This window comes from Notechis scutatus, chromosome 1, assembly GCF_049901735.1.
Source record: "Notechis scutatus isolate UNSWTSFEM ecotype Mainland chromosome 1, rNotScu1.2, whole genome shotgun sequence".
In the NCBI taxonomy this organism is placed as follows: domain Eukaryota; kingdom Metazoa; phylum Chordata; class Lepidosauria; order Squamata; family Elapidae; genus Notechis; species Notechis scutatus.
Window position 1 is genome coordinate 229,287,062 of NC_142009.1, and position 12,167 is coordinate 229,299,228.

General features: G+C 38.8%; 1 protein-coding gene across 2 annotated transcripts; it reads right to left on the reverse strand.

Annotated features, from left to right (window-relative positions):
- Positions 1 to 222: 222 nt before the first annotated feature.
- Positions 223 to 11,189, reverse strand: BTBD18 (BTB domain containing 18). Of its 2 annotated transcripts, XM_087950550.1 has the most exons (5): positions 10,980 to 11,189; positions 8,067 to 8,210; positions 6,327 to 6,488; positions 1,526 to 3,470; positions 223 to 363 (listed from the first exon to the last, which is right to left on the reverse strand). In XM_087950550.1, the coding sequence occupies exons 3-5, from the start codon at positions 6,472 to 6,474 to the stop codon at positions 330 to 332; spliced, it is 2,127 nt and encodes a 708-aa protein (XP_087806676.1). In that variant the 5' UTR covers positions 6,475 to 6,488; positions 8,067 to 8,210; positions 10,980 to 11,189; the 3' UTR covers positions 223 to 329. The 2 variants fall into 2 exon arrangements, with proteins under 2 accessions (XP_087806676.1, XP_087806675.1); XM_087950549.1 differs by lacking the exon at positions 8,067 to 8,210.
- Between the last annotated feature and the right edge of the window lie 978 nt (positions 11,190 to 12,167).

Here is a 12,167-nt window from a genome sequence, read left to right on the forward strand (position 1 = left end):
CAAAATACCTGCTCACGAGAATTAACTCTACTGTTAACTTTTAGTTTACTATGCTGACTATCAAGCTTCCCAATGCTTGCCCAACAATTTGTATTATTTGTGCGTGTGTATTGTTTTATTTCCTTTAGCTATAGTTAACCCCACAAGATGGCTTCAGTGTAAATATGATACAAAGAACCAAGAAAACGTAAGAATTTTTATTTGAACAAGTTACAACTCAATATTTATTCCAATCTTTGTGCCATCTACTCTTCAGAATGTTCTGCATACATGAAGAGCTTTGGGTTGTGAGAGAAGGAAGTATTTGGCACAGCTTCGTGGAGTATAGGTCATTGCACTTGAATACACTTCTCTGTGAAGAAGCTGCAAACACAAGGAGATGGTTTCAATGAAAAACAAGCAACTTGGCAATTATTCTCAAGCCTCTAGGGAGCCTTCTCTTATTTAAAATATAGAAAGTCAGCAAGGCACTTAGTTCCCTGTATCAGTGTTTAAATACTGCAGGCCGCTTATCAGGAGAAAAGTCAGCTCAATTCAAGTGGTCCATCTGGCCAAAAGTAGCAGGAGAAAAGGGTGCTACTTCCAGCAACGTATTGGTTTAAGGAGAAAGAATTAACATTTACAGCAAAGCATGTACTGCTGCAAGTATTGAGTTAGTACTGTGTGATCTACGGTAACTGGGAAATACAGCAGTGAGATCAGCAGACCCTCAGCAGTTCCAATCTGACCTTTAAACAAACAAAAAATGAAGCATTGAACTGAAAGAGTCAGTACAAAGAGGGCAATTCTTATTCTGTTGCCCAAGTCCTTTATATATTGCCTTTGAACTGCTAACTCAACTTAGTAGCTCTCAGCTTGGGACAACAGTTGTCCTAACCACTGAATTTCCGGGTTTAGTTAAAGCCATTAAATAAAATGTTTTTAAAAAATTGAGGGGAAGCACAGGACTTAAAACACTTGAGGACAACACTGTTTCACAATAGAGCTCTTCCCAGAAAACGTAATTTTGTCCTCTGAATTATAAGTCATGCTTTAAACTTTTGACTGGCATTTTAAAATCTTGTGTTTACTATAAGACAATTACATTATAATCTATAAAGGAAATTAAATAGAACACACTTGTGTAAAATTATTACCAGCCCCCAAGATGTCTCTCGCAAGATAAAATATTACTTTTCACAGAAGTAAATGCTGTAGATTTCTGTAGCTTATAACCTATCCCACAAGAGGCCAGAAGAACCCCAGCATCCTGGAAGGCTACCCTACACAAAGAATAGATTATATCAATGTCACGGTCATGATTTAATGAGGCTGAGAACTGGTGATAATAAAGCAGCCTCTCCCCAGTTCGATTTTAAAGGGGGCTTTTCCATCATCTGATCAAAATACTCAAAAACATTATGGAATCTATTGCTTTTTGTGGGCAGATTCCTTACTATTTGCCATAGAATTTTAAGTGCAATATTGTCTGCTAGCCCACCTCACCAAGTAGTCAAAGTAATTCCTTGCCACTACTTGCACTCACTAGTTCAGAACATCCACCTCAGTTTCAGATATAGGAGAAGGATCTGGCCGGACACATTCAATATTAAGAAAGAAGTCCTCTATCCCTCCAACGTCTATGGTTTCTTCTTCTAGGCCGGCTAAGGAAGATGATAGCTTGCAGTCCAAGTTGGGCTGCACAGGATTGCTGAGAACAGCTTCAGTAAGTGACTTTGTATCTGAGATTCCCACATCATAAGTTACAGGTCCTTGGTCCTCATCACCCGTCCAAGCGACAGATAAAGGCTCAGCAAAATTTGCAGTCCCATTTGTGGGTTCAGACAGCTGACACTGAGCCATTGCCCAATCCCCCAGTTGGGGAGAGGCTGACCTGGACAAGGAAAGGCAGTCACCATTAGGCGCAGGTGTTAAAAGAGGAAGACAGTTAAGTACAGGGTCCAGCAAAGAGCTCCCATTTGTTGAGTCACTAATTTTTACCTTGTCTAACTGTGGACCTACTGTACAACATCTCTCTGTTTCTTCAATTCCAACGTTTCTCAGGACATTCTCATTTGCCTGGGGTGAAGCACACAGGCTTTGTATAATAGTAGTGCTCTGGATGGCATCCTCATCAGCCAGAAGCACATCTAGCATTTGTTCCAACTCTCCAGCTGAAGCAAGGATATCATACTGCTTTCCCTTGACCAGATGATCCAGCACAAATGCCTCCATGTCATAATGATTCCCAGCAGCATCAGCTCCTTCTTTCTTCTTCTCAGATAGTTCTGCCTCTTGTTTTATCACACTCTTTTCAGGACCCGGTGCAGCCTCAGCAGTTGCAGGGAGCAGTTTAGCAGACCTGGCCAACTGTTGCGCATCTGTTACTTCTGGTTTAGGATGTCTGGGTTGAGATTGGGAGCCCTCATCTTTCGAAGTGCGCACACCATTTTCCACCACTGTAGGCTGGGCGGCAGGTGATTCGTGCACTACTTCCCAGTAACTGCCATTGATAACTTTTCTGAGTTTTACCCGGCCTATGTGACCTATTTCTTGGGGAAAGTTTGGGGAGGTGCGCTTTCTGCCTTTAGATTTTGGAAGAAGAGGGGGGCTTCTTAAGTCACAAAAATGATTACTATCTTCTTTTTCCATCTCATCCTTGACAGGACATTTTTGTCTCCAGAGACGTTTAACAGACCTTGGCGATTTGCTGCACATTACAGTACAATGGTCTCTGGCGGCACAAGGCGCAGACAGAGGTGGCAAGGAAAGCTTTGAACGGCTGAGCTTTATCTTTTTTGAATTCTGCAAACTGGCTGTAGTGTGTGCATCTCCAGCCTCAGTCTCCTTTCTGTGCAGACCACCATTCTCATTGCTGCCCATTATATTCCTTATTGTGCCTGAAGGGCGTTTTTTAACTTTTGTTTTCAGGGGATCAGCAGCAATTGTCTGGCTTTTTGAAACCTGTTTGTCATTACTCAGCAATGCTGTAGCAAGCTTTTGCTTCTTTACGTCCTTCTGATCAGTACTGTTGTGGCTACTTATTTCTTTGGAGCATGGTATAAAATTACTGCCGGGTGTTGCTTGCTTGCCTGCAGGTACCCAGGATGTCAAGCTACCTCCAGAGGGAGCAGAAGAATGAATTAAGCTTGTCTCTGACGTGGTCATTGGACTGGTTATCTGCAAACAGTTCCTGTTTAATTGCCGGCCCAGGTTTTTTTTTACTAACTTTCCTCCTTCTAACTGTAAAGAATCAAGTTCTGACACCTGAAGCTGTCGTGCAGCTGCAAGAATATCCTGAGCTTCTTCCCGGGATACTTCCATTTCAGATGTATAGAGGAAATCTACCAATTTACGCAACGTCCCAATTTTCAGCCCCCGAATTTCCAGCACCACCTTGTGTCCCTTGGGGGCCATTTCTCGCTCCAACTGCTCTGTGAAGAAGGGGCTGCAGGCCGACAGGATGCAACAATGAGCTGGAACGGCTTCGCCTATAAAGAACACCATTATTAGCAGGTACTTTACCAGTGGACCATCAATTTTGACTGAAGATGTTCTCCATGGGCAAGCCTTGAAATTCTCCCAGAGTCAATACATAATGTCAGGAAAGTGAGAATTGTACTGAGTCAGGGCAAAGACATATCTAGTCCTAAATTCTATTCCCAGGGCAGCTAACCAGAAGCAATTTAGGAAGACTATTTTACTTGCCCTGGCAAGAAATGGAAGGAGCATGCTAAATCAAATGCCTACATGCACCGTGAAGCAACATCTCCCCAAACAATTGTCTTTGCTCCCTTTTTCTGACAGAATAGAAGGGCAAAGAAGTGGAAGGGCAGGGAATCAGAGAGGAATCTGGACTTCAGGGTAGATGAAAAGGCCTGGTCCATTCGCCAGTTATTGCCATTCCCAGTACATAGATGATTGATGATTTATATTTTAAGCACGCTAACTGAAATAATGTATTTAATTACAATTAAGTATTAAGTATCAAACTGCATTTTTCACATGTTAATTTAAAATAGTTGTACTTTTACAACAAAATTGCAAGAACGGTTCCCTGCAAGGGATATTTTAACTCACTCTTCCTTTTACATCAACTTATTGGTCTAGTTATTTCAGGACAATTGAGTAACAAAAACAATTGCAAATTGTACAAACTACCATTATGTATTTTATTCACAACTAACAAGATATTAAACAAATCCACAGGCATGCCCTAGGTAAAATTAAATAGCTCCATAATTCCAGTGGAAGAATTCAACACAAATAAAAATAACAATGGCAGCACTCCAAACAACTTCCTTGGATCTATCACACCTTTTTTTTTTTTTTTTTTGCAAAATTTCACTATGGTTAAATGTTTCAAGTGCAAAGTCTTAATACAGGTAACCTTCAACTTACAACCACAATTCAGCCCAAAATTTCTCTTCCTAAGCAAGACAATTGTTAAGTGACTTTTGTCCCATTTCACAACTTTTCTTGCCACAGTTAAGTGAATCACTGCAGTCGTCAACAACACCGTTATAAAGCGAAATCTGGCTTTTCCATTGATTTTGCTTGTCAGAAGGTTGCAAAGTGATCATGGAATCCCAGCACACTGCAACCATCATAAATAGGAGCCAGTTGACAAGTTTCTGAATTTTGTTCATGCTGCAACAATCATAAGTGTTAAAAATGGTCATAAGTTGGGGATTTTTTTTTCCAGTGCCACTATAACTTTGAATAGTCATTAAACGAATGGTTGTAAGTCAAGGACTTTTTAAAATTTTTGAAAAAAATGATTTTTTTTAAAAACCTTTAAAAAAAAAAAAGGGGGGAACTTTTTTACCTTTTTTTTTTTTTTTTTTTTTTTTTTTTTTTTTTTTTTTTTTTTTTTTTTTTTTTTTTTTTTTTTTTTTCTTTTTTTTTTTTTTTTTCTTTTTTTTTTTTTTTTTTTTTTTTTTTCCCCCCCCCCCCTGTACTCTATTCCTCTTCAGAACCCAACTTCCACATTGCAAGCCACGTTACTTAAAATGGATGGAAATGAGGGGACTTTCCACCTCTACAGATAGTTCTCGACTTACAAGCACAATATTGGTCACTGAGCAAAGAAGTCATTAAGTGAGACATATTATTGCTTCCCTCAACCACAATCCTGGCACTCACAGTTGGGGTCGTTAAGCAGACAGAGTGAAAGTGCTGCCTGCTTGCAGAGCTAAATTCCCCTGGCAGCTTTCAGCCAGCCCTGAAATGAGAGGGGAGTCCTCTTGGCAGGCAGCAGCAGCAGCAGCTTGCAACCTTCCCTGCTGCTGATTTCCCCACTGACTTCCCCAGTGGATGGAGAGCAGGGTTTATCTTCAATCCTTTAGATTTAAGCTCTGTTCCTGAAGCCCAATGAAGGAACACCCCCGCCATACACACATCCAAGGCTCCTTATGTTGTGATGCAGTGGTCAGAATGCAGTATTAGAGGCTAATTCTGCCAACTGCCAGGAGTTCGATCCTGACCAACTTAAGGTCTTCCATCCTTCTGAGATTGGTAGAATGAGGACCGAGATTGTTGGGGGCAATACAGTATACTGACTCTGTAAATGGCTTAGAGAGGACAGTAAAGTACTATGAAGCAGTATAGTGTTATTCTGTCTGCTTAACAGTTTGAGAGATAGCTTAATAACTGAAAGTGCCTGGATTGTGATCATTGAGCTAAACAGTTGAACAGGCATCTCAGCTAATGACTATTTTGCTCAATGACTGAAATTCTGGTCCAATTGTAGTTGTAAGTTGAGGACTACCTGTATTGGCAATTTGGTAGAAGGCTACAAAGTATTCTAAATTCCATTTTTCCACAATCTAATAGCCCATGGATATGGTTGAGGAATTCTGGGAGTCACAGTCTAAGGTGCATCAGACTGGGTGAGGTAGCAAAATGGATTCACAGGCAATTTCATATTATTTTAAATTTCAAGGCACTGAAAACAGATTAATGGAGACAAGCTTCCATCATATTCCACATTAAACTATTGCAGTAACAAAATGAATAATAGATGTTTTGGATAATTATTAGAACTATGAATATCCTATAAAAGGGATACTTTGCACTAAGCCAAAACTATTGCTCCTTTTTGTCCAACAAAGCAAGATACATATACACATATACGGAAAAACATGGGATAACTTATGAAAAAAATTGTGCAAGCCTGAAAAATAAGCTCTCTCTTAAAAAAAAAAAAACATGTTGCATATAGGCATCTACAACTAGAAAAACTCTTTTGGAGGACTTGCAAAGCTCTAAAAAAATTCAGCTAAAATACTAGAACTTGATCTATTTATTTTAGGTATCTATCTTTCAGATTTTAGACAAATTGGTACCTTCTGCTTGTAGGACAACATCACAAAATAAGTCAGCCCTTTGTTGGCGATGGAGTTGTAGAAACACCATACGGAGTAGACGAGAATTCCTATATAGAATCTTGGGATTTGCAGCTGAAGTACTCATGGTAACAGAACTTTCCTTCATTGTATACCAGATTTCTGTGAAATAAATGTTGCCCGTGTTAGTATTTCAACTAAAGTCTATGCTCAATTCCCATTGAACAGAATTCAATAGCATTTCTTTCAACTAAATTCAGAATTTACTATCTAGTAGCGTACTACCCAGCACAGGAAAGAAATATAAATATAAATATATATATAAATATAAATACACACACACACACATTTTCCTTCATATTATTCTGTCAAAGTTTCCCTTTAATTCTACCAGCAGTGTTCTGCTAATGTATTATCAGATAAATATTCTAATTTTACCTCAATGGATACTTCCTGACAGTCATTTTTAAACTGCCTAAATTGCTTAGTAGAAAATAGTCTTTGGATTCTTCAATCTTGCTATAGATCATATTAAATGAAAGTCCTAAAACACAGGGGTGGAACAATTCAAACTACAGGTATCATTACATCTGGTATGTAACTGCTACATTTGTGATTTCACTAAATGTTAAACTTTCTTCAAAGCTTTATGAAACAAGAAGGCACTGCTTAATTCAGAATCCTGGCATTCCATGAGTAATAAATTGTTCCAAAATGTATACCTTCACATAAACAAAACCATATTTAAAATTCACAAAGAGGGTTTATTCCTCTCATCATGAAGTTATATTTCAAACTGTGTCTAGTGTGGAAAAACACACATTCTACTGCCATGGTTATGCGGTTTATCTGGGGCAGGAGGCAGAGGCCAGTAACCTCTTAGGGGCACAGAATGAAGGTTTTAATGACTGTAGCTAAAATAAAACTAAATGCAGTTGATCTAAATTTGCTAAATAAAATCATACGTAGTTATTTCCTACATATTTGATAATTTTCCTTTTCTAATCCCATTAAAAATTAGATTTTGGAGGTGTTCAGGACTGTGATCCTTGCACTTTGGTCTGAGCATCCCTGTTTAAAACAGAGCCATGCAACTCTCATAAACTCAAAACCCACCCCAGACTTTATGTGGTATATAATAAGCCACATTACCAAATTACCAGGGGCTATTTGGAAAGAAAATGTCAAAGAGTTCAAGGGATGAATAAAGGACCCAAGGAATTTGTAAAGTTTAAACATTTTAACCCAACCCACTAACAATGCAAAAAGGAGCAAACTTTTCACTTCATATACGGAGGACCAAAATAGGAAAGAGACAGATTGTCAAGTTCTGTATTAACTTATAGCTTACAGAAGTCACAAATGAACAAGAATATGCGTGTAATTCTTGAAATCGGAAAAATCTCAAACGCTCATCAAAATCTGTTTTTAATCCTGTAACAATCGAATTAGGCAGGATATTCACTAATTTATATAACATACTAGTTGTGCATATTTTTTTAACCTGATACTTCTGTAATAAAAAAAAGTATTCCTTTATATCAGAAGTTATACTATTGTTAAATGAGACGCCTTCAGCAAATATGCTAAACTGTTTATTTGGCTTGGGCTTAACATCTAAATTTAGCCAACTGTTTTTTCCAGTTAACCAAACCATGGTTTAACATGTTTCCATTCGTTGGGCACATTCACATAACAGATCTTTGGAAGTCTGGCATAACCTGCAAATAAATGACCTACCCAGTAATCCAGCACCAAAAAAGTCAGTAATTAAGCCTTGCTCTGATCATAATGAAAACAGTCATTCTTGCTAGTGTTCCAGCCATCTTTCCAGCTTTGAACTATTTGCCTTCGCTCACCTTCTTGTTCCTCTCCTCCTGGATACTGGGAGTGAGAAGAGAAAGGGAAGCAGAGATGGCACAGATAGATACTCCCGAATTAGCAGCTGTTCTGTCTTCCTGCCTTTATGTCCAGTAGCCAGGATTATCTTTAAAGTACCTTTCTTTTCCAGGTACAGGTTACACAGACAGTCCCAGGTAAGTTAAGTACCCAATAACAAACTTTAAATATAAAGCATGGCTATGGCATTTTATTTGATCTACATTTTGAGCCAAGTTCAAGGTTTATATGGCATAACTTTCAATAATATGGCTCAGTAGATAGGGAGATTTATAACTACAGTCCGTGGGCTATATCCAGTCCTCTGAAAGGTTCCTTCCAGCCTGCCAGCTCTTCTCATGCGTTGTGCTCTGATCCTTTCCAAACAGCATAGGGAGACACAGCAGGGCTGTAAAGGTAGTCCTTGACTTATGACCAGTTTGAGACCAACATTTATGTTGCTAAGTGAGAAAATTGTTAAGAAACTTTTGCCTTATTTTACGACTTTTCTTGCCATATTTGTTAAATGGACTGCAGCTGTTAAGTTAGTTAGCTGTTAATTCAATTAAGTTAATCTGGCTTGCCCATTGACTTTGCTTGGCAGAAGGTTGCAAAAGGTGATCCCATGATCCTGGAACACTGCATCCAACATAAATATGAACCAGTTGTCAAGCATCTGAATGTAAATCACATGACCATGGGGATGCTGCAACAGTCATGAGAAAAATGGTCATAGTTAATTTTTTTAGTGCCCTTGTAACTTTGATCGCTAAATGAACTGTTGTAAGTCAAAGATTACCTGTATTCACCACTGTTTAGAAAGGTAGGATTCCCTTGATTTCTCCAATGGGGGGAGGGGGGTTTGCAAGTCAGCTGGACGAGGAAGGGGAAGCATCTTTCCCTTTAAAAACTTTCTATCATTTGTCCATACAAGCATGGCATTGTTTCTTCGTAGTTGTCACATTTTTTTGCTGTTGTTGTGAATCATATTGCACTGAGCAAAATAAAACATTTCTTCAATTAAATTTTATTTGCTAATTTATAAAAATGATTTTCCCCTGGACCCTCAAATGTTTGCAAATGTAGCCCTCAGACTAAAAAATTTGCAGACCCTGGATTTATATCAATTTTTCTAAAAGCATATTAATCCTTCTGTTTCACATATTCTCTATTTTTCATACATAAATGTGATATATACATACACACACACACACACACACTGTCAATTGGACACTGCTTGTGAACTTCCACTTTCTTTATAACTTCCTTTTTCTAAAACAAAACAAAGCCACCATGTCCCTCCTTCCAAATCCCACTACCTGGCATTTAATTGGCACCTGAATCTAGGAGGTATATTATTTGGATTCTCTTGTTGGTAATAATGTGAAATAATGTGAAATAAAATTTCTTTTTGCTTATAGTCAATAATCTGCCAGTTTCATTGTATATAAACCCTCATTATCCTTGTTTAAAACTGCTTGTTTTTTAGTCCAAGTTGTTTTAAAATAAATTCTTACCTGTTATTTTAAATGTATACTGACATGCCACATTTTAGTTTTCAGGCTCCTTATTTCAAATTATATAACTAATTCTAATGCTATTCTATCAATTATTTTATTCCATGACTCTCCTACACTTATTTAGAGATTGTATAAGTTAGTGAATGAAAACTCCTAATTTCTTCACTCTATCATAATTTTGTCATTTCATCATTCTTCCCACCAAAATCCTCTCTTAATAACATAAACTATTAAAGGGAAAATCTTCCAGCCCTCTTGCTAATTTTCATTGCTCCTTTTTGTAGCAATTACAAATGAGGACAATCTTATATTTCCCATCTTGTCTTTCTGCATACATCTTTCTGATATTCTTGTCCTAAGACAGATCTAGCAACCTCTGAAGCAGTTCTAGATATGTTTGCAGGTGTACATTCAGCAAGCTATGATTTTGCATTTTTTCTGTCATTGGAATGACTCTCTTAATTGGAGCCCATTCACTAATAGGAAGTAAAATCTTCCAGACATGTGCATTAATGGTCCAAATCTATCTTTGCTCATATTCTCATTTTAAAATTAAGAGAACTACTAGTGGGCATTAAGCAGACTAATGCTACAATCCTGTATATGCTTAAGAAAAAGACTTACTAAATTTATTTCTAATCAAACAAGTATATGAACATACAACTTTTGGCTTTCTGGATAGAAAACAAGTCCAGTAATTTGTGTTACATTTTAAAACCAAAGTTAAGGCAATAGCTAATTATGGATGCTGTTTTTCACCACTACCCATAATAGCTTATTTTCTATCTAAGAAACTGTATCCATGTTGGTAATAACCAATCTATTTTCAATTTTCTCCAAAGCTGCAAACAACTCAACTGAGAGATGCATACTTTACAGCTAACCAAGTATAAAATTGCCCCACAAAATGGTGGAAGGAAAAGCAACAGCAAAAATGTGATGAAAATAAGATGAAAATAAGATGAATGGCTACATGATAATTTACAGGCCCTTTCCCTTGAGGGGTGTTGGATTCCAACTCCATCATGTTATGCTGAGGATGACTGGAGTTGTAGTCGGGCATACCCAGAAGGCACTACTTGGGGAAAGGCCGGTTCAAAGTTACCGGGGGAAAGATTCCGTTTTCACGAATACTCATTTGCCTCGATACAACTCCTTCCCCACGTATAACTGAAGAAGACAGTGGTCCCTTTCCCTACTCCCCTCTCTTAGCCATTCATTCCATTCGTCAAGTCCCACGGAAGCTTTTCCCCACCTTCACTGTGGGACCTTCCCTTTCTCGTGCTCCCCAATTCCCACGCTCGCGTGGGTTTGCCTTCCAGCCGCGGCCGACACGCACGGCGTGGCGACTGCGACACTCGAGAGCGCAGATACCCGCATCAGCCCCTCCCCGATACCCACTCGCGCCACGCCGCCAGGGCAACGTTCCCTAGCAGCTGAGCAAAAGCGGGGGAAAACCGTATCCCCACGCGCCGGCCACGCCCTCTCCCGCCGCCTCATCTCGGAAACAGCCCTCCCATTGGCTGGAGTTCCAGCCATTAACGAGAGAGGCTGGCTTTTGGCGGGAGGAATCACGGCTTCAAAAAAAAAACAAAAAAAAAAAACCGAGAAGAGTGAGAGCCAAATCGAGGCTGTTTGTTTATTTTTATTTTTAAAGCGCTCTCCTTATAGTGGTCAAAGCTCCGCTTAGTGGCTGTACGTAATGACGTGAGAAAGGACGAATCAATAGCAAAAGTGGCTTTTTTTTTGCTTGTTAAAGGGGCGTTCCTTCATTTGCGTTTCTTCCCGGTATTTAACCACGATTCAGCAGTGGGCTCCACTTCTTTTGCGGTTCCCGGCTATTTCTAGCAAAGAAACTAAGCTGACAATAGCGTATTAAACTTGTATGCCACCGAACAGAACGACTCTGAGCAGTATCTGAGAATTACAAGAGGTAGAGGAAATATACCATCTTTTTTAAATCATGGCAGATCGGGAGGAAAATGGGCAAACTCTCCAGGGGGGGAAAAATGCAACCATGTGTTTAAAGTTTGCTGTTGCTGTTCAGCCTGTTCTACCAAGGTGTGCAGTCCTAGCTGGCCGCCTAGAAACAACATCGTCATTCATTTAGAATCAAGAGTATTCCCTTTGATATGTTGGTGATATAACTTAGGAGAGGGATAAGACTTTTATCTTACATACAATTATTTACAAACTTCACATGGACCCCAATATTAAGTAAAATACATTTAGGATATGTACAGATAAAATTCACTATATAATAGAGAATTTCGGCATGGCAAACACCAGATGAGTTCACACTACACAACTATGATTTCCTTAATCACATACATACATACATGGGAGCATGCCACATGCTTAATTACAGATAGCAAGCTAGTTTATGACTTAATGGGAATAATGTGCTATTATCCTGTATGGGTAGTAATACATTCTTTTTCAA

Coding starts and splice junctions, on each gene's coding strand:
- BTBD18 (XM_087950549.1), bottom strand. CDS start 6,474: ATGAAGGAAAGTTCTGTTACCATGAGTACTTCAGCTGCAAATCCCAAG. Junction 3,471..6,326: donor TGTTGTCCTACAAGCAGAAG/GTACCAATTTGT, acceptor TGTTCTTTATAG/GCGAAGCCGTTCCAGCTCAT. Junction 364..1,525: donor GAGGTGGATGTTCTGAACTA/GTGAGTGCAAGT, acceptor TTGTGTTTGCAG/CTTCTTCACAGAGAAGTGTA.